Here is a 26,304-nt window from a genome sequence, read left to right on the forward strand (position 1 = left end):
GAGGTGGAAGGGTTTGATTATATTAGGCGGGCGTAGGGCTGGAGCTGCTAATAGTTCTGATTTTAGGCGGGTGAATGCTACCTCCTGTTCGGGTCCCCACTCGATCGTTCCTGCTCCTGGCTTTCCCCCTTTGACCAGCCGCTGAATTGGTTCAGACAGAGATGCGAACTGGTCAATGCAATCCCGGCAGTCGTTAAATAGTCCCATAACTCTACACACCCCTTTAACTGTGTTTGGACAGGGCATATTTATAATCCCGGTCTTCCGATCGGAGGAGAGGGCTGTCTTTCCCTGACTTATGTTGTTTCCCAAATCCCGGAGCTCCTGTTGTGCAATCTGTGCCTTGGTTGGGTTGATTTTAAACCCCGCAGCCTGCGAGGCGCGTAGGATTGTGGACAGGGCTCCGATATGTGCTGTGCGGTTGGTGGAGGCAATGAAGATGTGGTCCACATATTGGAGGAAGGTGCTTCCGTATGGGGACAGATCGCAGTCCTCAAGGGCCTCACTCATAACTGGGTGGAAAATGTTGGGAATGTTGTGGAGCCCTTGGGGGAGGCGTGTCCGTGTGTACTGTTTCCCTCCACAGGGAAAGGCCAACCTTTCCTGGGAGTCTGTGTGAAGCGGGATGGACGAGAATCCGTTTGCTGTGTCTAACACAGAGAAAATACCATGTTCAGATCCGAGTCCGTTAAAAATAGTGGATGGACTGGCGACTATGGGGTGTTCTTTGGGGGTTATTTTGTTGAGGGCAGTGTAGTCTATGGCCAGTCGGTAACTTCCGTCTGGCTTACGGACTGGTCGTATCGGGGAGTTGGTGTTAGACACTGTAGGTCTTCAAATACCCTGGGCAACCAAAGCCTGAATGGTTTTCTCAGGGGCCTGTAGTGCCTGGGGCTTTATGGGGTATTGTATGTGAGGGGTGCGGATGGGCCCGTGTATGTGTAGGGGAGGGGTTTTTACCAGGCCGCAGTCTTGTTTCCCTGCTGCCCAGACTTGGGGTAATGATGGACATAGAAGCCCTACTATCCCTTCCCTTCTCCAATCTCGGGCTGTGGGTGTGTGGTCTCCTGCCCGGATTGCATCCACGTTTGTGTTCGGGACCCAATATCCCCGAATCCCACTTTTGTGTTCCTTTCTCGCAGTCCACAGCAGGCGCTTGTTAAAGGCACCCACCACCGCCCCCAAACTCCCCCCAGGAGGTCTATTCCCAAGATTGTTCCTTCCAGATTGGGGCAGACCCAGAAGTGTACTGGGAGTAAGATGTCCTCAATCTCTAGTAGGACTGCCTGGCTCTGGTAAGCTGTAGTTCTATTTCCCCCGACCCCCCCACTACTACGATGGAACGGTGGGTTGTAGGAAGTGCCATGTTGGTGAGGGATATCGCGGCCCCCCCCGCCCCGTATGTATTAATATTCTGCATCACCGGCCCCCCCCAACGATGTGTTAACCCAGATGTGGGGGTGGGCTCCCGGGGTGAGGGGGGGCCGATGCGATTCATGCGGTCTTTCTCTCCGCCAGAGTCTGGATAATATCCAGCAGCTGCTGGTGGCTGAGGTGTGCGGGATTGGGAATGACTTCATTCCCTTTCAGCTCGGGGGGGGCTTGCCGGGGTTTGGTCGTACCTGGGGGGGGCTCCCTCTCTCTCTCTCTCCTTGGGAACCTCCTGCTTCAGCAAGCTGAATCGCTGTGTCCAGTCCTGCTGCAATTGGGGCAAATGTGGGAGGGTTGGGACGCCTGGGCTGGGCCGTCCTTTCTATAATGACCAGGTTTCCCACACTTGTAGCAGCTCCCTCCGTCAGTTCCCAGGGAAGATCCCCCTGCCCTAGCGCTTTGGATCTTTCTCTGTTGGTTGTCTACAGTAATAGCCCAGTTCTCTCGCTCGTCAAAGGTGTTAAAGTTTACCAACCTGGTCTTTAGGATTGCTCGGTGCGCTGGGCTCAGCCCGTCCTTATATAGCTGGAGGAACGCGGGGTTCTGTCTATCGGCATCGGGCATTCCCCCGTGGGCCCAAAAAGGCATCAAATTTCCATCGCCCGTATTCCTGGGCTTTCTCCTCCTTCCCCTGCACTAACCCTACGATTGCGTTCCAGCTCACGGGGACTCGCCCCATGGTTTGGGTAATATCATCTTTAAAATCCCTCAGAGCTCGGTCTTGCTCTGGGCGGCTCTGGTTCAGGTTGGCGCACCAGGTCCCGTTCTGGTGCTGTCCCTGAAGCCGGGTCCAATAATTCCCCGGCATTTTGGCTCTTAGGAGCCCTGCTATCTCCCGATGATATAAATTGGGACACATTTGCATCTCTTTAAGTGTTTTTGCCAGAAGATCGCGTTACTGTGTGTGGGCTGGAGGGTCGGGAGTTTGTCCAGCAGTTTCACGGTGTCCCCCCCCCGGGGTAAGGGATACACGGGTCATCTTTCTCCGAGCCTGGGCAGATCGCCCTCACCCGTCTCCCCCTTGCCCCCCCCAGGGACACACTCAATTTTAACGGGGGGGCTGCCATAACGCTCTGGGATGGGGGGGTCGGTGGGAGGTGGAATGCTCCCTCCTGTTGGGGCTAATGGACCCGTCTCATCCACTAAACATTCCCAGTCGGGACACTCCTCACTGGGAGGTTGGTGTGAGAAGTCGGACAGCGCTGGCAGCACAGGGTTAGTGTCCATCACAGCGGCGTGTTGTCCCTGTGCAGCTTGTTCCTGCTTGCCTTGTACATATTTATGAACTCGTCCTGCAAGGGTGAGATCAGCCTTTAATATTAGCATCCAAGCCTTCTCATCCTTGCTCCTTTTCTCTTTCACCCACCACTCCCGTTGGGTTTCGAGAGGGTCGTGGGGTTTCCACCCTGCCTTCATCGTGCTTTTAATTAGATTCTTGTTTTTTCTCTCTGCTCGATAGCGGGTGAGGGACCCTTCTGGTCCCCATTCAAAGGTGATACTGTTGCTCTCCGTGTTAGTTTCCTTTACACGGGTCAGTAGTGTAACTAACCCTGGCTCTAATGCTTTCACAGATACTTGTGTGTGTATCTGATTGGGTTATGGTCTCGTGTTCCCACTGTTAGTACGTTTGTCCCTTCAGTGACAACCCGCAGAGCCCGACCTGCGTGTAGCGGGGAGATTGCCGCTCTCAGAGGCAGGTGAGCTCTGTACAGCCTCTCCGCAGGGGCCGCAGTGTACGGAGAGACTCCCGACTACAGTGACCGGGGCCACTAGCTCCTACCCAAACTCCTATCGCTAAATCGACTCTCAGAGGGCAGCCGTTTCCCGATCTCCCAGGGAGTCACCCGGACCTGGGTGCGGACTGGCGTGTAGTCGACCGCGGGTCGGAGTTCCCCCGATGTGTAGTGGTTTTTTCACGCTACCAGAGGTCTCCTGCTTGTAGTGGTGGAGACACTCACAGAGGCTCCAGAATTAGGAGCGCCCGGACATGGAGCAAATTCCTGGGGGATTTTGCCCCCAGTGGCCCGATCTCTCGCGCCTGCAGAGGTCCTCACCGACTTGCAGCTTCCGGACGTGTCCCGAACTCCGTGAGTCCGATCCCAGTGGCCCGAAACCTTGGACGTCCTCCTTCACCTTAAATCCCAGGGTGCTGTCCCTGAACCATAAATCCCAGAGGAATATCCCTACTCTGTAAGACCTGTTCTGTCGGCTCCCCTAGTGGGCAGTCAGTCTGTGGTCGGGCTGGTCGGGGGGGTCAGCGGGAATGTAAAAATAACACGATCCCAGCCCCCCCGCCCAAAAAGAAACTTAAACCCACGTTCCCGCTGTGCAGCTACTGAACGGACCCTGTTCACAAGTACAGATCGAGGCAGCCGTGAAACACCGCTCTGACACTGGGACACTCATATTCCACGGGTTTGATGAAATGAGTAAAGATACTCACCCAGTGCCGGGAGGCGGCGTTCCAGCGACGGTCGCGATCCCGGACGAGCCCCCAATTGTTAGCGCCAGTGAGCGAAATGACCACGACGGACTCAGGGTGAAGTTCAATAACGGCACAGCTTTATTTTCATTTCCGTCGATGGAGAAGCACAGTCAGGACATCCAATCGGACTGTCCCGAAAGCGCTCTGCCCGTCCCTGGCAGCAGGCTATAGTTATAGCTGAACTTCGGGGCAGTGTGCGATTCAAATGCTAATACTTTTATTTACAGTATTCGACCTTAGCCACCCTGTCTCGATGTTTCCAAGTGTTGAGGAAATTGTTTTCGGTGTGTGTTAATTGTTTTGTCTGGTTATTTAATAGTCTAGAATCTCCGGGGTTTGAATCATAGGTGTGTCATTGATCTCAAAAGAGGTTTTGAGGGGCCAGGAATGTTTCCTTAACGATGCTAATTTTAGGTGTCTCCATGGGTTGGTTGACTGTTTTAAAGGTGCTGATTTTGACGGGGTGGAGATTTAGTTCCTGTCGGTGCCATCCTGTCCAGCTTCCCTTATGTGCCAGCCCTCACCTGCATTCTAAAAGCATGCTCTTGCCCACAGATTGGTGTCTGTTACTTTGTGATTCTTGGTGGAGGGGCTCTGAGGGGAGCTTTAGTTTGCTGCCATTTTGTGAGCCCAATTTCATGAAATTTATCGTCCGATAACAAGGGCAATTTAAAATCAAACTGTTTGAGTTCAGTGGAAATGCAAAGGTAATATATGTCTAGGAATGTTTCCTCAGGGGGACTCAGGAGGTTTTTAAAATGAGTCAGATCTCACATTCCATTATCCTAGAATTGTGCAATTATAGAATGTGTGCAGAGCGAAAAGAGTCCAAGAATCTGAATAACTTATTGAAATCGACGGATCTGCAGGGACATTTTGAATCAGACAGGGGAACATATCCCGTGGTGTGATGAATTGCGCTACTGTGTCGGACAGATTTATTTTCATTTAATGGAGGGCGGGTCCGAAAGGCCATTGGTTTCAGAAAAAAAAAGGCTGATAAGGAATATTCACACGAGGGCAAAAAATGATCAAACTGTCGTTTTGCGGTAGGAAGATTCTATTCGAACCTCTATCGTCATTCGTTCACCCTATAAACAGACCACAAGTCATTGGGAAGTCTTTTCTGTGAGTCCAAATACACTCTTCCCATTGCCAGCTGATCAGGACCATATTGTGCACAGAACAGGGGAAAACAACGAGACTGTGAATGTGTTGAGTCATCTCCCTTTCTTGGATTTGCCATTCAAGGCATTGTGTCTTCCCATGGTATCTCTTTTTACTGGAAACATTTTCCAATCTCCAAAACAGACGAAGCAGTTGATGGACAGAGACTCTGTTCTGTCAAAAGTTAATCCATTTGTGTTGCAAAGATAGGCAACTATCATAGAGGATGAGTTATGTATGCAGGATTGATGCATACTGTGGGGGGTCACGGATGGCTGTTTCGACCCTGTCTGGGAGCAGAATTCATGATTAATATCACAGTTCTTGTTAAACTGGGAAACTACATCAAATATTTGCAACTCATGGTACACATGATTCGTCTGTTTTGGATAATGGAACCGCGTACACAATGTTTTTTTCAAGAATTTATGCAAAACAATGGCATTTACTATTTCCGTCCTGCACCATTTCAAATGGTTTGGCGGAACTCTGAAGTAGGGATTGAAAAAAAACTGGTAGATGATTCGTTGAGTACAAAGATCTGAAGATTTTTATTCCAGTATTGTTTCACGCTACAAATGACAACTGGGCTATTTCCAGCGGAACTGCTGCTATGTGGATGGTCAAGTGTCACGTGGATCTGTACCGTCAAAATCTCATAGCAAAACAGAACAAGAGACAAGAGAAGCTGGAACAGTTCGGGAGGGCAAAGTATTACTGATTCTCCATTTAAGTTCAGTATGTTCCTCAGTGGTTTTATTCGATGACAATTGTTTTAACGGTGTTGAGGGACTTAAGCATTTGTGAGTTTTGACTTTTTTTTGGTTTTGATCGACAAGAGCGTGACCTGGAAACAAAGAGAGAGAGGGATGGAGAGAAAAGAATAATAATAGCAGATTTACAGAGGGACAGCTAGGTAGAGGAATGGATAGAGAGATAGATAAACAACAAGGTAGACAGACAGACTGACTGGCATACAGGCAGACAGACTGTCAGACAGTCAGGTTGACAGATAGATGGATAGAAAAATAGACAGATAACCAGATAGACAGACGGATGAGTGCACGGGTGGGCAAACGGGCGGACGGACGTGTGATGGATGGACAGATGGATGTTGGAGAGACAGACAAACAGAGCCCCCGTTATTTCCTTCTCGTAATCTGTATGCCACCACGAGCCATTTTGCTGCGTCACTTTGGTGTGTCCGATTCTACCTGCTACAAATTTGTATTTGGTACACATGGTTCAAACTTTTCCCTTGTGTTTATGAATCTGTTTATTGTTTTGCCTGTATTTTTCCACTCATTGTTTTTTTTTTCAGTCCTTGAATTGGTTGCAGTTTCCCCTGGGTCATGGACTTATTCTGTATACTTTACCCACTGCTATTTTGTCTCTCGTCGTGCCTCTCTCTATTGCCCCCGACCCATCGTTAATATTATTTTCACGATTTTGCCCTTCCAAATATTGTACTTCTGGTTCACTGAAGATCACATATTGTAGCACACCGATGCTGTGAGCTGTTTTCATTGTTTGCTTTTATTAATTAATTTAATAATTGATGTAGCAGGATATTTCACTGCTTCCTTTAACGCCTCTCTGAATTTCGACTGTGTTGCTACATAAATAAATGTGTTTGTGCAGCAACTTAAATCGCGCAGCATATATGCAATGTATTCAAATATATAAAATGAAGGATCATCGAAGCCATTTGCAACATTAAAGAAATATAAAAGGTACACCAACCACAGAAATATAAAGCTCCCAGATACGGTGAACAGTAAAACTATAGATTTCCTTCTGCTCTCCATTTCTGGATCATTGCAATTATCTGCTTTTTTCTGACCCCTTAATCCCTTGCGGACTCGACTGGCCACTAAAATGTGTCTGACAGTCATGGCGTTGAGCAACAGAATTAACCCGAATGGCATCAACGGGGTTAAAATCTTTTCAAAATGTCTAAACCCAATCCATCTGGGGTCAGTGAAATAGCTTGGCTTATTCAAACAGAGCCATGGTACATTGTCGAGAATTATTTTAGGTTTAAATCTAAAATAGATAGGAATATTTTTCAAAACGAACAAAGTGCTAGTTGTCCCTAGAACGACGGACGCAGTTTTCTTGGTGCAATATTTTGATGCTAGCGTTTGGCAACAAATCTATCAAAAGTGAAAGCGACTGTGAACCAGACAGAACAGTCTGTGGCTACACGGAGCAGGACATAGCGAACACTACACACAGGCGTTACTGCGAGGAAATTCAGTGGGAAATAATAATTCTTGATTTGATAGAGAATGACCTCAGTAATAATGACCAGTAGATCCGCTATGGCCATTGCCATCAGGTAGCACGTGGTACAACTGGAAAGGCCACTTTTCCCGTTGGACAGAATGATGATTGCCACTGAGTTAACTGCAAATAAAAAGAAGGAACAGACATTATAAGCCACCAATAAGCATCTTCCCTTTCTGCACAGAGCATACTTTTCTTTTTGCAGCAATGAAGCGTGCATGGGGATTCCGACGTTTCCAGATTCCCTTGCAAACTCAAAACACTCCCTCAATCAGAGAAAACGATTTGTTTTGGGCCATTCCCTGGATTCCGGAACGGTGCTGTTGATGTTTCAGTGTTTTATATTCAGAAGAATAATAATGTTAGTATTCAGGCATGATCAAAGTGCAGCATTATTTTCCACATGGGAGATTACTAAATTAAGAGAAGTTGTGTTCTTTTTGGATCGAAACCCTTTGCCTATTGTTTGTGTTCCTATCTTCAGGTGATTTTTTTTTGTGGCGCAGTTGTATTATTACGGAAGTCACACCAAAACTGTGGAGGTGTGGATTAGCTAAAAATAACGCGTCTCTATAATAGGGAGACGAGGAGGATAAGGGGTGACTCAACAGAAGAAATTCAAATTTTCGAGGGGTTTGAGATTTTGAATGTGGATAAGATACCTGTAACACTTATGAGGCTGTGCAAACATAAATTTCATCAAAACTAGGCAAAACTATTTATGAATCCACAAAGATATATATTTCACAGGCAATCTTTTATTCCATGAGTGGAGTAAAAATACATTTGCTCCGACATAGAATCATAGAGTACTGAAAGTATGGAAGGAAGCCTTTCGGCCCATTATATAGCAACTGGCTCTCTGAAAGAATATTCAACCTCGTATCAGAACCATGACCTATCCCCGTAACTTTACACTTTACTGCTTTTAGTTTGCATGCCGATTTCCTATTCCATGCCTTGAAAGGATATTCCTCTATCATTTGTTTCATGGAAATTCAATCCAGATTCCAGCAACAGTCTGAGTGAAAATAAACTCACATTCTCTTTCGAACTTTGTGCCCATTATGTTGCATCTCTTCTCTAGTTTTTGCTGCTCTCTCAGTTGGGAGCAATTTCTCATGATTTTGTTCTGTGTCCCTCGGCATCTTGAACAACCAGATCAAGTGGCGTCTCAGCCTTATTTCCTCCGCAGATGATAGACCACTCTCTCCAATCCATCAAAACAGCTCCAGTTCGTTTGGCTTGGAATCAGGCTTCTGAATTTCCTCTATACACTTTCCAAAGCCTTCACATCCTTCTCAAGTATTGTACACATACATGGACGGAGTGTATTTCAAACGTTTATGAAATGTGAAAAAATGTTCACGGAGTGAGTTTTCACCACGGCGAGGAAGGAATGGAGATTAGACCAGCTGTAATAAAGATAGCCTGAGGACAAAATAAAGATTGAAGTAAATCAGTTGGGGCGAGTTTCCATGTTTTAAGATCCGAAACTTGAGTATTACATGGTCAGAGATATTAATGTTTATTTCATGACATTTGTGGAGATAACCTCTTAAAAACACTGCGCCCAGGACCTACTGATTATCAGGACCACACTTGGGGAAGAAGATCAATCGTTACAAGACAATTCAGTCATTGAATTTCCTTAGTATGAGTGAAGTTTCATAGAACATAGAACATTACAGCGCGGAACAGGCCCTTCGGCCCACAATGTTGCGCCGACCAGTCTTATTTTTAAAAAAAAACATTGACCCACTAATCTAAACCAATCCCTTTTCGTCCATAAACCTATCCACCAATCTCTTAAACGCCCCCAAACTAGGCGCATTTACAACTGCAGCAGGCAGGGCATTCCAGTCCCTCACCACCCTCTGGGTAAAGAACCTGCCCCTGACATCCGTCCTATAACTACCCCCCCTTAATTTAAAGCCATGCCCCAGATTCTTCCCAGATTGAACTATATTGTCCATTGACAAGTCTTTATCTGCTCTCCAGTTACCACCCCAAACACAAGATTATTTTAACATGATAAACATTATTTTTTTCTCATTACTGAAGCCAGATGCCACATTTTAATTGGTCAGCATATTCAGTATAACTTTTGCCAGCTCGTCACCTTGGAAATTCATGTTCCTGATGATTTTTTTCCCCTACTTCGATGTTTGGATCAACAGAAACAATATTGCACTGAATCCAACAACTGAAAGTCATGGGTGAGATGGAAATAGTTCGTCCAATACAACATGACTGCAAGAATAATTCAGGAAATTTATTTTCTCCAGATTATTTATTTCATTAGAATCCAACTAATTATGTCACTTCAATGCAATACAACATGACAAGAAACAGATTTATAGCAGAAACAAGCTTATGCATAGTTACACTATATAATGTGTTTTAGCTACGTACCAGGAACACCAACTAAGGCAAGCAACAGATAGAATATTTTCCAGACCAATTCAATAGGTAGATGCATTTTCTGCGTGGAATGGCCCTCTTCCTTTGCTGAGCAAGTTATTCCTCTGAATTAAAATCTGTAGTGACACGTCCCTGTGCATTCACCTTTATGCGTTCCCTCGATCTCCATGGAGATACAGCTGTTGCAAAAGTGTTCTAAAAATTGTGATCTTTATATTAGAACAAACACATTAGGAGAACGGGATAAATTCCCTGTGGATTGAATACACGAGATGCTGAGACTAAATTGAATCAATGTGTTTTTTTCATTTACTAAGAAACCGTCATTATATGCAATGTTTATTCATAATTGTAGACTATATTTAAAAGCAAACGAAAGTGATATCATTACCCTCCAACCACCATGACTCCCATGCCTTGACCTCATGTCAGGAGTGCAAGGACTGGGAGTTGAATGTCCAAAGCTACTCAGTGTTCTAAAAGAATATACATGGTAGAACACGATCTGGGGTTGCTTTACTGGGTAAATATAATGTCAAAGCTCCATGAAGAAATTATATTGGCATTAAAGACAAAAATGTTGCTTCTATCACGGTGGAAATAAAAAAAGAAAGAACATTCTGGTAGTAGAAAGTTGAGGGCCCCGAGCTTTAATTCCAAAGTAGGGTACAGTATATAACAATAAAAGAAAAAGAATGCTCCTGAGAAAAGTGCAGCAGTGATCACGGGTGATTTAAATATGCATCTTGACAGGATTAGTGAAATTCGCAAAGAAAATCTCCCTCTTAACGCCAGCAGTTATTCAGACAATATCTCCCACCGAACTTGCATTGCAGGTGTTCTGCGCCAAATGTCTTCTCGTTCTGTCATTAGAGTTCACTAATCATGATTGAAATCATCCCTTGTCCTCCCGAATTATCAACATCAACCTAATGATACAACATTGCTATCTTTCACATTTTCCATATAGTCAGCTCGGCTCACCTCATCCAGGAATGTTTCCTTTCTCTTTAGATGATACGGTTCTTGCCGTAAACTTATCCTGAACGAACTCTGGAAACTCTTGCCCACTTCTGCCCTTTACAGTAGTATTAACACTCACGTGTAATCAAATAAATGAAATCTCAAAATATAACTATCAGTCTAGTCTCTTACTTAGATGCAAATTGCCGTTAAATGTGTTCATCTTTGTATTTCCTACCATCGGGTGACATGGACAGCGCACTGGGTGAAATGGACGGTGGAAATTGAAAAGGAGAGAAAAGGGCCTGAAATATACTTGGGCCAAATAATCCAAGTTTCATGCATCTGAGGCCTGCAGTCGAGAGGGTGCAGAGATACAGTCCATATTATTGATTTCAGAATCGCGATTCTGAAAAATTCAATGTTTTGGAAAATGGCACCGTCACATGTCTGTCCATGAAATGAGGAAGACAAAAAACAGAAAATTCCACTCCAATTGGCCTCATATCTGTCATTGGGCAAATACCTGAATTCATTAAAGGAAAGAACAGCAGGAAATTTAGAAAATCAGAACACCATCCAGATTAGGAAATATGGTTTCACGAAAGAAAATTATGTTTTAAGGATTTACTAGAATGTTCTGAGGATTTAACAGAAAGATTCGGTCATGGACATCAAGTAAAGTAATGTATTAGTACTATGAAAAAAACGAGAATTCGTTAATGTTCCACATAAAAGGTTGCAGCTCTTCGTGTTAAGAGATTAGCATGGATATCGGATTAGTTCACAAACAGGAATCATAGAATTGGGATAAACAGTTCATTTTAAGGTTAGTATAAAGTAAGTATTGAATTCACAGGGATTAATCCTTGTGGATCACTGACTTGCAATCAATATGAATTTATTCAATACAGTCAACTCTTCTGAAAATTCCAAGATAGGTCGAAAAGTACATCGTTATGAGGAGACACAAAGTTCCCGTGTAGATTAAATGAAGAGGTAAAACTTGGACATGTTACACACAATGTGGGAAAATTGAGGTTGCCACATGGTTCGGAAGAATACAAAAGCAGAGCATATTTCATATTGAAAGCCACTGCAGAATGTTGTGATATAGAGGGGCAAGGATGTCCTGGTACACGAATGACAAAGTCATAGAAACATAGAGGCACACGGTGCAGATCATGGGAATTCGGCCCATTGAGTCTGCAAAGATTTTCTAACAGAGAATTTTACCTCGGCACACCAACCATGCTTTCCCATGGCTAATCAATCTAACCTGGTCTCCTTGAGAAAATAAGGGACAATTTAGCATGGACAATCGACTGAACCTGCACATCGTTGGCTTTTGGGAGGAGACCTAACACACCCAGAGGAAAAACATGCAAACACGGAGAGAATGTCTCGCTCCACACAGTCAGTCACCCACGACAGCAACTAAATCCAGGTCCTCACGCGGGGAGACTGCTGTGCTAATCCCTGTGCCACCACACGGCCCTCTCTGTCGTATCAGCAACTATATTATCTCATCGTAAAATATGATACCCAGGCCGAATGGTCCCTTGTTTCTGGGCCCGATGACCTCATAACCTTATTTAAAAGGACACGTGTTCTATGTCCTGCATGTTCATGGGAAGGAAGGAGAGGAGGGTTGTGTTGGCTGGAGTTCGGTGGATGTCTGCAAATAATCCTATACTGGGTGTGATTGAAGACTCTCTATTGTTTTGAAATTGAAGAGGAACAGGGAGAGACCCGAAAAAAATGTTGTTTGTCCGGTCAAGTCTGTGTCGAGAAATGATGTTTTTCTAAACTAATGATTTTGTTTTGCATCTACGCAGCCTGTATCCCCCTATTCCCTGTTTATTCATGTATCTATCTGTCGAGATTTTTTTTTAACCATTGCTATTGTATCTGCTTCTGTCATCCCCTCCGTCAGCGAAATACAGGTACTTACCACCCTCTCTGTTAAGAAAAATCTTGCCTCTCTCATCTCTTTTAAAGTTTCCCCGTTATGCCATAAAAAATATGTCCTGTAGCAATTGACATTTATACCCTGAGATTAAAAGACTCTGACAAGACATTCTGCCGATTGGTCTCGTAATTGTGTAAACATCTATCAGGTCAATCCTCAGCTTTTACCAAAAATAATCTGTGGTTGGTGAGTAAAGTTGAACATTTTGAGATTGGAGCATCAGATGTGTTGCATGTGGTGGAGTTGAGGTTTGAAGGAAGGAATGAGTGAAATGCTAGATTCCTTTCTGGAGGGCAAGGGATAAAGACAGTATTCTGGGAAATGCAGCATAACGGCATCATCTTTTCAAAATATAGTGCGGGGAGTCAACTTCTCAGGTTGAGAAATCAATGTCAGAAGCTCAGACGTTGCATCATCCAAACAAACACACAGGTTAAGGGAACATTATTCAAAGGCTGTATAGAAGCAGACTAAGAGAAGTTTGGTCAATGTCCATTTGGAATTCTGGTTTATAGTAAGTATTCATCCGTGTCTATTCGCTGATATTGAGATGGAGAATTCGGGAAAGGGAAGGGAAGTGTCACACATGAAAAGTGGAAATGTGAGTGGGGAACATCAAATTGATGGAAAAAAAATGACTGTAGTGTACAGCCTTGCCAGAAAGATGGAATGATAGAAACTGAATCTTTAATGTTTCGAATATAGAGATGAAACGGCGACATAAGCATACCAGAGACTGCTAAGAATAGAGGGTGTTAGCACAAGTGGGCAAAACGACCACGACGGACTCAGGGTGAAGGTCAATAACGGCACAGCTTTATTTTCATTTCCACCGACGGAGAAGCACAGTCAGGACATACAATGTTGCAGATGTATAGAACGTTGGTTAGGCCGCATTTGGAGTACTGCGTACAGTTCTGGTCGCCTTACTACCAGAAGGTCGTGGAGACTCTGTAGAGAGTGCAGAGGAGGTTTACCAGGATGGTGCCTGGTTTGGAAGGACTGGGGTATGAGGAAAGATTGAAGAAATTGGGGCTCTTTTCCCTTGAAGGACGCCGACTGAGTGGGGGATCTAATAGAGGTATATAAGATTATGAAGGGTATAGATAGAGTAAACAGAGGTAGGCTATTTCCTATAATAGAGTCCCGTAGGACAAGAGGCCATGGACTTAAGGTGAGGGGGGAGAGGTACAACACAGATATTAGGGGGAGGTTTTTCACACAGAGGGTAGTGGGGGTATGGAATGCTCTGCCAAGTAAGGTGGTGGAGGCAAACACGCTAGAGTCCTTTAAGAGTAACTTGGACAGGCACATGACTGAGCTGGAGATGGGTGGATATCGGAGAACCTTTAATTAAGGGTCATTAGCATTGGGGTGTCCCTAGAAATGTAAATGGGTATAGTATGATAATAATGTTTTTCTCTGTTTTCATTCACAGGTTTGAAGTCGGTCCACCTCGTGTCCAACGAGGGGCATACACGCGATGGGTCGTACTGGGGCTGCTCTTGGTTGTTCGAGATTGGCCTCGTGCTTCATGTCGTTAGTGTGTGCCTAAACTGGACAAGATTCTGGGCAAGACGACAGCTCAGTGACTATCGCTGATTGCTGTGCAGACACATGGATTTGGGCCGGTGTCTGTGGGCGTTTGCACATTCTCCCCGTGCTTGCGTGGGTTTTCTCCGGGTGCTCCGGTTTCCTCCCACACCCCAAAGATGTGCTGTTAGGCTGATTGGCAGGAATAAATTGTCCCTAAATCAGTTTTCCCTCAATCTGGATGGTCATAAAACATTAGATAGGGGTCATGGGTAGAGAGGTGGAGTTGAGATAGCAGCGTGGGCTCGTTGGGCCGAAAGGCCTGTTTCCCAGGCTGATTTTGTTCTTTGACTGGTTCATGTTTTCCCCGACTGGTCAATGTTTTGCCCTCGGTTGGTTAATGTTGTGCCCCTGCATCTCCAGGGACCAAGTCCCACTGGTTCATGTTTTCTCCGACTGGTTAATGTTTTGCCCCTGCTTCTCCGGAGACCATGTCCGACTGGATAATGTTTTCCCCTCGCTTCTCCAGGGATTCAGTACACCAGGTTCATGTTTTGCCCCTGCTTGTCCAGAGGGTACAATAAAAGGGGGACTGCCATTGCCCACACCGCAGCAGCAGCAGCAGGTTAATGTTTTCCCCTCGCAAGTGGAAGCCTCCCTTCCCCCATCTGGCTGACACACTGACTTTCCCATTCCCTCAGCATCTTTACAAACACTGGCTGCCATTTCTTCAAAGCTTTGTTGACAGCTGCCTGCACCGGCTTCAATACTCACCTTTCCCCCGCTCTCACTCGAACACTCAACCTGTGCCTGAACTGAGAGAGGCAGAGAGTGAGTTTTTAAAGTTTCTGAAGTGTCAGAAGTCAGGCTGACATTAACACTGCAGTGAAGTTACTGAGAGAGAGGGTCAGTGAGAGAGAGGGAGAGACAGACAGACAGACAGACAGAGAGTGGGGGATCGATATTTAAAGGTGTCAACTTGAATGGTTCGTACTGACAAGCAAGGCCTACATTCACACTGAATCAGCTTACTGGGACACAGAGATACTGAGGGAGAGGTGAAAGTTTTCCCCGACTGGTTAATGTTTTCCCCCCTGCTTCTCCAGGCTCCAAGTCCCACTGGTTAATGTTTTTCCCGGTTGGTTAATGTTTTCCCCACGGTTGGTTCATAATTTGCCCATCCAGCCAGAGCCTATGGACCACTGGTTCATGTTTTGCCCACGGTCGGTTAATGTTTTACAAAAGAACGTAAGAGCATAAGAAATAGGAGCAGGAGTAGGCCATCTAGCCCTTCGAGCCTGCCCCGCCATTCAATAAGATCATGGCTGATCTGTCGTGGCTCAGTTCCACATTCCTGCCCTCTCCCCATAACCCTTAATCCCCTCTCTTATCAAAAACCCATCAACTCGCGTCTTAAATATATTTAGCGAGGCAGCCTCCACCACTTCAACGGGCAGAGAATTCCAGAGATTCACCACCCTTTGAGTGAAGAAGTTCCTCCTCAACTCCGTTCTAAACCACCCCCCCTTTATCTTGAGGCTGTGCCCCCTAGTCCTACTGTCCTTTCTGAGCAGGAAGAGTCTCTCCACCTCTATCCTATCCATCCCATTCATCATCTTATACGTCTCAATGAGATCTCCCCTCATTCTTCTAAACTCTAACGAGTACAAGCCTTGTTTATTCAGCCTCTCCTCATAGCTCAACCCCCTCAACTCCGGTATCAGCCTAGTAAACCTCCTCTGCACTCCCTCCAAGGCCAAAATATCCTTGCGTAAGTGCGGCGCCCAAAACTGCACACAGTACTCCAGCTGCGGCCTCACCAATGCCCTATACAGCTGCAGCAAGACCTCCCTACTTTTATATTCAATCCCCCTCGCTATGAAGGCCAGCATCCCATTCGCCTTCCTGACCACCTGCTGCACCTGCAGGCTGGGTTTTTGCGACTCATGCACAAGGACCCCGAGGTCCCTCTGCACCGTCACCTGCTGCAGTTTTTCGCCACGTAAGTAATAGTCCTTCCAAACATTAACCAGGCAGGAATAGTCCCTGGAGAACCGAGGGAAAAACATTAACCAGTCGGGCATACTCCCTGGAGAAGCAGGGGCACAACATTAACCAACCGTGGGGGAAACATTAACCAGTCGGGCAAAACATTAACCAGTCGGGGAAAACATTAACCAGTCGGGGAAAACATTAACCAACCGGGGAAAACATTAACCCATGGGACTTAGGCTCTGGCTGGATGGGCAAAACATTAGCCAACCGTGGGGAAAGCATGAACCAACCACAGGGATAACATTTACCAGTGGGACTTGGGCCCTGGAGAAGCAGGGGGAAAACATTAACCAGTTGGACTTGGTGCCTGGAGAAGCTTGGGGAAAACATTAACCAGTTGGACTTAGTCTCTGGAGAAGCAGGGGCAAAGCATTAACAAAATTTGGGAAAACATTAACCAACCGGGGAAAGCATGAACCAACCATGGGGAAAACATTAAACAGTGGGACTTGGTCCTTGGTTAATGTTTTCCCCCCTGCTTCTCCAGGGACCAAGTCCCACTGATTAATGTTTTCCCCATGGTTGGTTCATGTTTTCCCCACGGTTGTTTCACGTTTTGCCCTTCCAGCCACAGACTAAGTCCCACTGATTAATGTTTTCCCCTTTTGGTTAATGTTTTCCCCTTTTGGTTAATGCTTTCCCCAACTGGTTAATGTTTTCCCCGACTGGTTAATGTTTTCCTCACAGTTGGTTAATGTTTTGCCCCTGCTTCTCCAGAGACCAAGACCAACTGGTTAATGTTGTCCCTTCTGCTCCAGCTACCAAGTATGACTGGTTTATGTTTTCCCCCTGCTTCTCCAGGGACCAAGTCCCACTGGTTCATGTTTTCCCCGACAGGTTAATTATTTCCCCAACTGGTTAATGTTTTCCCCGGTTGGTTAATGTTTTGACCCTGCTTCTCCAGAGACCAAGACCAACTGTATCTCCAGGGAATATGTCCACTGGTTAATGTTTTCCCCTCGGTTCTCCAGGGACCAGGTCCAACTGGTCAATGTTTTCCCCCTGCTTCTCCATGCACCAAGTCCCACTGGTTAATGTTTTCCCCGGTTGGTTAATGTTTTCCCCACGGTTGGTTCATGTTTTGCCCATCCAGCCGTAGCCTACGTCCCACTGGTTAATGTTTTCCCCAGTTGGTTAATGTTTTCCCCAACTGGTTAATGTTTTCCCCACGGTTGGTTAATGTTTTGCCCCTGCTTCTCCAGGGATTATGTCCAACTGGTTAATGTTTTCCCCCTGCTTCTCCAGGGATCAAGTCCCACTGGTTAGTGATTTCCCTATGGTTGGTTCATGCTTTCTCCACCGTTGTTTCATGTTTTGCCCATCCAGCCAGACCCTAAGTCCCACTGGTTAATGTTTTCCCCACGGTTGGTAAATGTTGTGCCCCTGTTTCTCCAGGGACTATGTCCAACTGGTTAATGTTTTCCCCTCGCTTCTCCAGGGACTCTGTCCGACTGGTTCATGTTCTCCCCAAGCTCCTCCAGGGATTATGTCCGACTGGTTAATGTTTTCCCTTCTGCTTCTCCAGGGACTAAGTCCCACTGGTTAATGTTTTCCCCATGGTTGGTTCATGCTTTCCCCACCGTTGCTTAATGTTTTGCCCATCCAGACAGAGCCTAAGTCCCACTGGTTAATGTTTTGCCTGACTAGTTAATGTTTTCCCCAGTTGGTAAATGTTTTCCCCGACTGGTTAATGTTTTCCCCGACTGGTTAATGTTTTCCCCACGGTTGGTTAATAATGTGCCCCTGCTTCTCCAGGGACTCTGTCCGCCTGGTTCATGTTTTCCCTTCTCCTCCAGGCACCAATCCACAATGTTTCAGCTTTCCCCGGCTTCTCCAGGGACAAGGTCCGACTGGTTACTGCTTTCCCCATGGTTGGTTAATGTTTTGCCCACTCCAGCCAGCACCTAAGTCCCACTGGTTAATGTTTTCCCCCACTGGTTAATGTTTTCCCCGACTGGTTAATGTTTTCCCCATGGTTTGTTAATGCTTTGCCCCTGCTTCTCCAGAGACTAAGTCCGACTGGTTAATCCTTTCCCCAAGCTTCTCCAGGCACCCAGCCCAACTGGTTAATGTTTTCCCCCTGCTTCTCCAGGGGCCCAAGTCCCACTGGTAAATGTTTTCCCCGTGGTTGGTTCATGCTTTCCGCACGGTTCGTTAATGTTTTGCCCATCCAGCCAGAGCCTGTCCCACTGGTTAATGCTTTCCCCCTGGGTCTCCAGGGACCATGTCCCACTGGTTAATGTTTTCCCCGGAGTTGGTTAATGTTTTGCCCACTCCAGCCAGAGACTAAGTCCCACTGGTGAATTTTTTCCCCGGTTGGTTAATACTTTCCCCGGTTGGATAATGTTTTCCCCGACTGGTTAATGTTTTCCCCGACTGGCTAATGCTTTCCCCTCACTTCTCCAGGGACCATCTCCAACTGGTTAATGTTTTCCCATCGCTTCTCCAGGGACTATGACCAACTGGTTAATGTTTTCCCCAGCTGGTTAATATTTTCCCCGGTTGGTTAATGTTTTCCCCTACTGGTTAATGTTTTGCCCCTGCTTCTCCAGCAACTGGTTAATGTTTTCTCCTTGGTTCTCCAAGGACTATGTCCGACTGGTTAATGTTTTCCCCTCGCTTCTCCATGCACCAAGTCCCACTGGTCAATGATTTCCCCCCTGCTTCTCCAGGCTCCAAGTCCAACTGGTTAATGCTTTCCCCCTGCTTCTCCAGGGACCAAGTCCCACTGGTTCATGTTTTCCCCACGGTTGTTTCACGATTTGCCCTTTCAGCCGCAGACTAAGTCCCACTGGTTATAGTGACCACAATTCGGTTACGTTCACCTTAGTGATGGATAGGGATAGGCATGAACCTCGGGTAAGTAGTTTTAGCTGGGGAAAGGGTAATTATGAGGCTATTAGGAGAGAATTAGGAAGCATAGGTTGGACTATGAGATTACAGGGACTGGGAACGTCCGAAATGTGGAATTTTTTCAAGGAACAGCTACTGCGGGTCTGCAATAGGTATGTCCCTGTCAGGCAAGGAGGATTTGGTAGGGCTAGGGAACCGTGGTGTACTAAAAAAGTTGATTCGTTGGTTCGGAAGAAAAAGGAGGCTTATGTTCGGATGAGGCTTGAGGGCTCAGGTAGTGCATTAGAAAGTTTTAGATTGGCTAGGAGGGAGTTGAAGAGGGAGTTAAGAAGGACTAAAAGAGGACATGAGATGACTTTGGCTGATAGGATTAAGGAGAATCCTAAGGCGTTCTATAGGTATGTCAAGAACAGAAGGTTGGTTAGGGCAAGATTAGGGCCAGTTATAGACAGTAGAGGGAAGTTGTGTGTGGAACCGGAAGAGATTGGAGAGGCATTGAACCAATATTTCTCTTCGGTGTTCACGCAGGGGGACATGAATGTGGCTGTGGAGGACACTGGGGTGCAGGGGTGTAAATTAGATAGTATTGCAGTTGAAACCGGGGATGTGCTGGATATTCTAGAGGGCTTGAAAATAGATAAGTCCCCTGGTCCGGATGGAATTTACCCTAGGATTCTCTGGGAGGCTAGAGAGGTGATTGCAGAGCCTCTGGCTCTGATCTTCAGGTCATCGTTGGTCTCTGGTATAGTACCGGAAGATTGGAGGACAGCGAATGTTGTCCCATTGTTTAAGAAGGGGAACAGAGACTTCCCCGGGAATTATAGACCGGTGAGTCTTACTTCTGTTGTGGGCAAGGTTTTAGAAAGAATTATTAGGGATAGGATTTATAGTTATCTGGAGAGTAATGAATTGATTAGAGACAGTCAGCATGGTTTTGTAGCAGGTAGGTCGTGCCTTACTAACCTTATTGAGTTCTTTGAGAAAGTGACCAAAGAGGTGGATAGGGGTAAGGCAGTTGACGTGGTATATATGGATTTTAGTAAGGTGTTTGATAAGGTTCACCATGGTGGGCTTCTGCAGAAAATGCAGATGTATGGGATTGGGGGTAATCTAGGTACTTGGATTAGGAATTGGCTAGCAGATAGGAGACAGAGGGTGGTGGTTGATGGTGAATATTCGTCATGGAGTTCGGTTACGAGTGGTGTGCCTCAGGGATCTGTTTTGGGGCCACTGCTGTTTGTAATTTTTATTAATGATCTGGATGAGGGTATAGTTGGGTAGATTAGTAAGTTTGCTGATGACACCAAAGTCGGTGGTGTGGTAGATTGTGAGGAAGGGTGTCATAGTTTGCAGGGTGACTTAGACAGGTTGCAGAGCTGGGCCGCGAGGTGGCGGATGGAGTTTAATGTGGAGAAGTGTGAGGTAATTCATTTCGGTAGGAGTAACAGATGTGTTCAGTATAGGGCTAACGGGAGGACTTTGAATAGTGTGGAGGAGCAGAGGGATCTAGGTGTATGTGTACATAGATCCCTGAAGGTTGGGAATCAAGTAGATAAGGTAGTTAAGAAGGCATACGGTGTCTTGGCGTTTATTGGTAGGGGGATTGAATTTAGGAGTCGCAGCGTCATGTTGCAACTGTACACAACTCTGGTGCGGCCGCACTTGGAGTACTGTGTGCAGTTCTGGTCCCCACATTACAGGAAGGACGTTGAGGCTTTGGAGAGGGTGCAGAGGAGGTTTACCAGGATGTTGCCTGGTATGGAGGGGAGGTCATATGAGGAGAGACTGAGGGATTTGGGGTTGTTTTCGCTGGAAAGAAGGAGGCTAAGAGGGGATCTTATTGAAACATATAAGATGATTAGAGGTTTAGATAGGGTGGATAGTGATAGCCTTTTTCCTCGGATGGAGAATGCTAGCACGAGGGGGCATGGCTTTAAATTAAGGGGTGGTAGTTATAGGACGGATGTCAGGGGTAGGTTCTTTACCCAGATGGTGGTGAGGGATTGGAATGCCCTGCCTGCTGCGGTTGTAAATGCGCCTAGTTTGGGGGCGTTTAAGAGATCTATGGATAGGTTTATGGACGAAAAGGGATTGGTTTAGATTAGTGGGTCAGTGTTTTTTTTAAAAAAAAAACTGGTCGGCGCAACATCGTGGGCCGAAGGGCCTGTTCTGCACTGTAATGTTCTATGTTCTATGGTTAATGTTTTCCTCGTTTGGCTAATGTTTTCCCCCACTGGTTCATGTTTTCCCCTACTGGTTAATGTTTCCACCGGTTGGTTAATGTTTTCCCCGGTTGGTTAATGCTTTCCCCGACTGGTTCATGTTTTGCCCCACGGTTGGTTAACGTTGTGCCCCTGCTTCTCCAGGGACTATGTCCAACTGGTTAATGTTTTCCCCTCACTTCTCCAGGCACCAAGTCCAACTGGTTAATGTTTTCCCCCTGCTTCTCCAGGGACCAAGTCCCACTGGTTAATGTTTTCCCTGACTGGTTAATGCTTTGCCCCTCCTTCTCTGGAGACTAAGTGTGACTGGTTAATGTTTTGCCTTCTACTCCAGGGAGCAGATCCAACTGGTTAATGTTTTCCCCTCGCTTCTCCAGGGACTCTGTCCGACTGGTTAATGACTTCCATGATGCTCCAGCGGCTTTGGCTTTCTGGTTAACGTTTTCCCCAGCTGGTTAATATTTTCCCAACTGGTTAATCTTTTCCCCGTTTGGTTAATGTTTTCCCTACGGTTGGTTAATGTTTTGCCCCTGCTTCTCCAGGGACTATGTCCAACTGGTTTATGTTTTCCCCTCGCTTCTCCAGGGACAAGGTCCGACTGGTTAATGTTTTGCCCCTGCTTCTCCAGGGTCTATGTCCAACTGGTTAATGTTTTCCCCTCGCTTCTCCAGGGGCCAAGCCCGACGGGTTCATGTTTTCCCCCTGCTTCTCCAGGCACCATGTCCAACTGCCTAATGCTTCCCTTCTGCTCCAGGCACCCAGGCCAACTGGTTAATGTTTTCCCCCTGCTTCTCCAGGGATCAAGTCCCATTGGTTAGTGATTTCCCCATGGTTGGTTCATGCTTTCCCCACCATTGTTTCATGTTTTGCTCATCCAGCCAGACCCTAAGTCCCACTCGTTAATGTTTTCCCTGACTGGTTAATGTTTTCCCCAGTTGGTTAATGTTTTCCCCGACCGGTTAATGTTTTGCCCTACTGGTTAATGTTTTCTCCACGGTTGGTTAATGTTGTGCCCCTGCTTCTCCAGGGACTATGTCCGACTTGTTGATGTTTTCCCCAAGCTTCTCCAGGGGCTCTGTCCGACTGGTTCATGTTCTCCCCAAGCTCCTCCAGGGACTATGTCCGACTGCTTAATGTTTTCCCCGTGGTTGGTTCACACTTTCCCCACCGTTGCTTAATGTTTTCCCCATCCAGGCAGAGCCTAAGTCCCACTGGTTAATGTTTTCCCCGACTGGTTAATGTTTTGCCCGACTGGTTAATGTTTTCCCCTGCTGGTAAATGTTTTCACCGGTTGGTTAATGTTTTCCCCGACTGGTTAATGTTTTGCTCATGGTTGGTTAATGTTTTGCCCTTGCTTCTCCAGAGACCAAGACCAACTGGTTAATGTTTCCCCCTGCTTCTCCAGGCACCAAGTGCGACTGGTTAATGTTTTCCCCCTGCTTCTCCAGGCACCAAGCCCAACTGGTTAATGTTTTCCCTTCTGCTCCAGGCACCAAGTACGACTGGTTCATGTTTTTCCCCTTCTTCTCCAGGGACCAAGTCCAACTGGTTCATGTTTTCCCCTCGGTTGGTTAATGTTTTGCCCATCCAGCCGGAGCCTACGTCCCACTGGTTAATGTTTTCCCCGGTTGGTTCATGCTTTCCCCACCGTTGCTTAATGTTTTGCCCATCCAGCCAGAGCCTACGTCCCACTGGTTAATGTTTTCCCCGGTTGGTTAATGTTTTCCCTGTGGTTGGTTAATGTTTTGCCCCTGCTTATCCAGGGGCAATGTCCAACTGGTTAATGTTTTCCCCTCGGTTCTCCAGGGGCCAAGCCCAACTGGTTATTGTTTTCCCCCTGCTTCTCCAGGGACTATGTCCAACTGGTTAATGTTTTCCCCCTGCTTCTTCAGGGATCAAGTCCCACTGGTTAGTGATCTCCCCATGGTTGGTTCATGAGAGACTGAGAGATTTGGGGTTGTTTTCACTGGAAAGAAGGTGGCTTCGAGGGGATCTTATAGAAACATATAAGATGATTAGAGGTTTAGATAGGGTGGATGGTGATAGCCTGTTTCCTCGGATGGAGAAAGCTAGCACGAGGGGGCATGGCTTTAAATTAAGGGGGGGTAGTTATAGGACGGATGTCAGGGGCAGGTTCTTTACCCAGAGGGTGGTGAGGGACTGGAATGCCCTGCCTGCTGCAGTTGTAAATGCGCCTAGTTTGGGGGCATTTAAGAGATTGGTGGATAGGTTTATGGATGAAAAGGGATTGGTTTAGATTAGTGGGTCAATGTTTTTTAAAAATAAGACTGGTCGGCGCAACATTGTGGGCCGAAGGGCCTGTTCCGCGCTGTAATGTTCTATGTTCTATGCTTTCCCCACCATTGTTTCATGTTTTGCCCATCCAGCCAGACCCTAAGTCCCACTGGTTAATGTTTTCCCCGGTTGGTTAATGTTTTCCCCGACTGGTTAATGTTTTCCCCACGGTTGGTTAATGTTGTGCCCCTGCTTTTCCAGGGACTGTGTCCAAAAGGATAACATACTCCCCAACCTTCTCCAGGGACTATGTCCGACTGGTTAATGTTTTCCCTTCTGCTTCTCCAGGTTCTAAGTCCCACGGGTTAATGTTTTCCCCACTGTTGCTTAATGTTTTGCCCATCCAGGCAGAGCCTAAGTCCCACTGGTTAATGTTTTGCCCGACTGGTTAATGTTTTGCCCAGTTGGTAAATGTTTTCCCCGACTGGTTAATGTTTTCCCCACGGTTGGTTAATATTTTGCCCCTGCTTCTCCAGGGACTATGTCCAACTGGTTAATGTTTTCCCCTCGGTTCCCCAGGAACAAAGTTCGACTGGTTAATGTTTTGCCCCTGCCTCTCCACGGGGCTATGTCCAACTGGTTAATGTTTTCCCCATGGTTCGTTCATGCTTTCCCCGACTGGTTAATGTTTTCACCAGTTGGTAAATGTTTTCCCCCCCCGGTTGGTTAATGTTGTGCCCCTGCTTCTCCAGGGAATATGTCCAACTGGTTAATGTTTTCCCCCTGCTTCTCCAGGGACCATGTCCCACTGGTTAATGTTTTCCCCATGGTTGGTAAATGTTTTCCCCTCGCTTCTCCAGAGACCAAGACCAACTGGTTAATGTTTTCCCCCTGCTTCTCCTGGCACCAAGTGGGACTGGTTAATGTTTTACCTCTGCTTCTCCAGGCACCAAGTCCAACTGGTTAATGTTTTCCCCTCGGATCTCCAGGGACCAGGTCCAACAGGTTAATGTTTTCCCCTCGCTTATCCATGCACCAAATCCAACTCGTTCATGTTTTCCCCATGGTTGGTTAATGTTTTCCCCACGGTTGGTTCATGTTTTGCCCATCCAGGCAGAGCATAAGTCCCACTGGTTAATGTTTTGCCCGACTGGTTAATGTTTTCCCCAGTTGGTTAATGTTTTCCGCGACTGGTTTATGTTTTGCCGTACTGGTTAATATTTTCCCCAGTTGGTTAATGTTTTCCCCGGTTGGTTAATGTTTTGCCGGACTGGTTAATGTTTTCCCCACGGTTGGTTAATGTTGTGTCCCTGCTTCTCCAGGGACTATGTCCAACTGGTTGATGTTTTCTCCAAGCTTCTCCAGGGGCTCTGTCCGACTGGTTCATGTTCTCTCCAAGCTCCTCCAGGGACTATGTCCGACTGCTTAATGTTTTCCCTTCTGCTTCTCCAGGGACTAAGTCCCACTGGTTAATGTTTTCCCCAGTTGGTTAATGTTTTCCGCGACTGGTTTATGTTTTGCTGTACTGGTTAATGTTTTCCCCAGGGTTGGTTAATGTTGTGCCCCTGCTTCTCCAGGGACTGTGTCCAACTGGTTAATGTTTTCCCCTCGCTTCTCCAGTGACTCTGTCTGCCTGGTTAATGCTTTCCCTTCTGCTCCTGGCAACAAGTCCAAACGTTTCAGCTTTCCCCGGCTTCTCCAGGGACAAGGTCCGACTGGTTACTGCTTTCCCCATGGTTGGTTAATGTTTTGCCCACTCCAGCTAGCGCCTAAGTCCCACTGGTTAATGTTTTCCCTGGTTGGTTAACGTTTTCCCCGACTGGTTAATGTTTTGCCTCTGCTTCTACAGGAACCAAGTCGAACTGTTTTCCCCTCGGTTCTCCAAGGACTATTCCTGCCTGGTTAATGTTTTCCCCTCGGTTCTCCAGGGACTATTCCTGCCTGGTTAATGTTTTCCCCTCGCTTCTCCAGGGACTCTGTCCGACTGGTTAATGTTTTCCCCGACTGGTGAATGCTTTGCCCCTGCTTCTCTGGAGACTAAGTGCAACTGGTTTAATGTTTTCCCTTCTACTCCAGGGACCAGAGTCTAACTGGTTAATGTTTTCCCTTCTGCTCCAGGCACCACGTCCAACTGGTTCATGTTTTGCCCCTGCTTGTCCAGAGGGTACAATAAAAGGGGGACTGCCATTGCCCACACTGCAGCAGCAGCAGCTGGTTAATGTTTTCCCCTCGCAAGTGGAAGCCTCCCTTCCCCCATCTGGCTGACACACTGACTTTCCCATTCCCTCAGCATCTTTACAAACACTGCCTGCCATTTCTTCAAAGCTTTGTTGGCAGCTGCCTGCACCGGCATCAATACTCACCTCTCCCCCGCTCTCACTCGAACACTCAACCTGTGCCTGAACTGAGAGAGGCAGAGAGTGAGTTTTTAAAGTTTCTTCAGTGTCCGAAGTCAGGCTGACATTAACACTGCAGTGAAGTTACTGAGAGAGAGGGACAGTGAGAGAGAGGGAGAGACAGACAGACAGAGAGAGGGGGGGATCGATATTTAAAGGTGTCAACTTGAATGGTTCGTACTGACAAGCAAGGCCTACATTCACACTGAATCAGCTTACTGGGACACAGAGATACAGAGGGAGAGGTGAAAGTTTTCCCCGACTGTTTAATGTTTTCCC

The 26,304-nt window shown here is 46.6% G+C and overlaps 1 protein-coding gene across 1 annotated transcript in view; it reads left to right on the forward strand.

The window, feature by feature from the left end:
- The first annotated feature begins 3,856 nt into the window (after window positions 1-3,856).
- LOC145337370 (putative G-protein coupled receptor 139) overlaps window positions 3,857-26,304 on the forward strand; it is a 52,875-nt gene continuing 30,427 nt past the window's right edge. The window contains exon 1 of the mRNA XM_080182161.1: window positions 3,857-3,941. Coding sequence (XP_080038287.1) covers window positions 3,857-3,941 — 85 coding nt within the window. The remainder of the gene's footprint in view (window positions 3,942-26,304) is intronic.

Source organism: Carcharhinus amblyrhynchos, unplaced genomic scaffold (genome assembly GCF_965287045.1).
Source record: "Carcharhinus amblyrhynchos unplaced genomic scaffold, sCarAmb.v2.hapA scaffold_47, whole genome shotgun sequence".
NCBI lineage: Eukaryota > Metazoa > Chordata > Chondrichthyes > Carcharhiniformes > Carcharhinidae > Carcharhinus > Carcharhinus amblyrhynchos.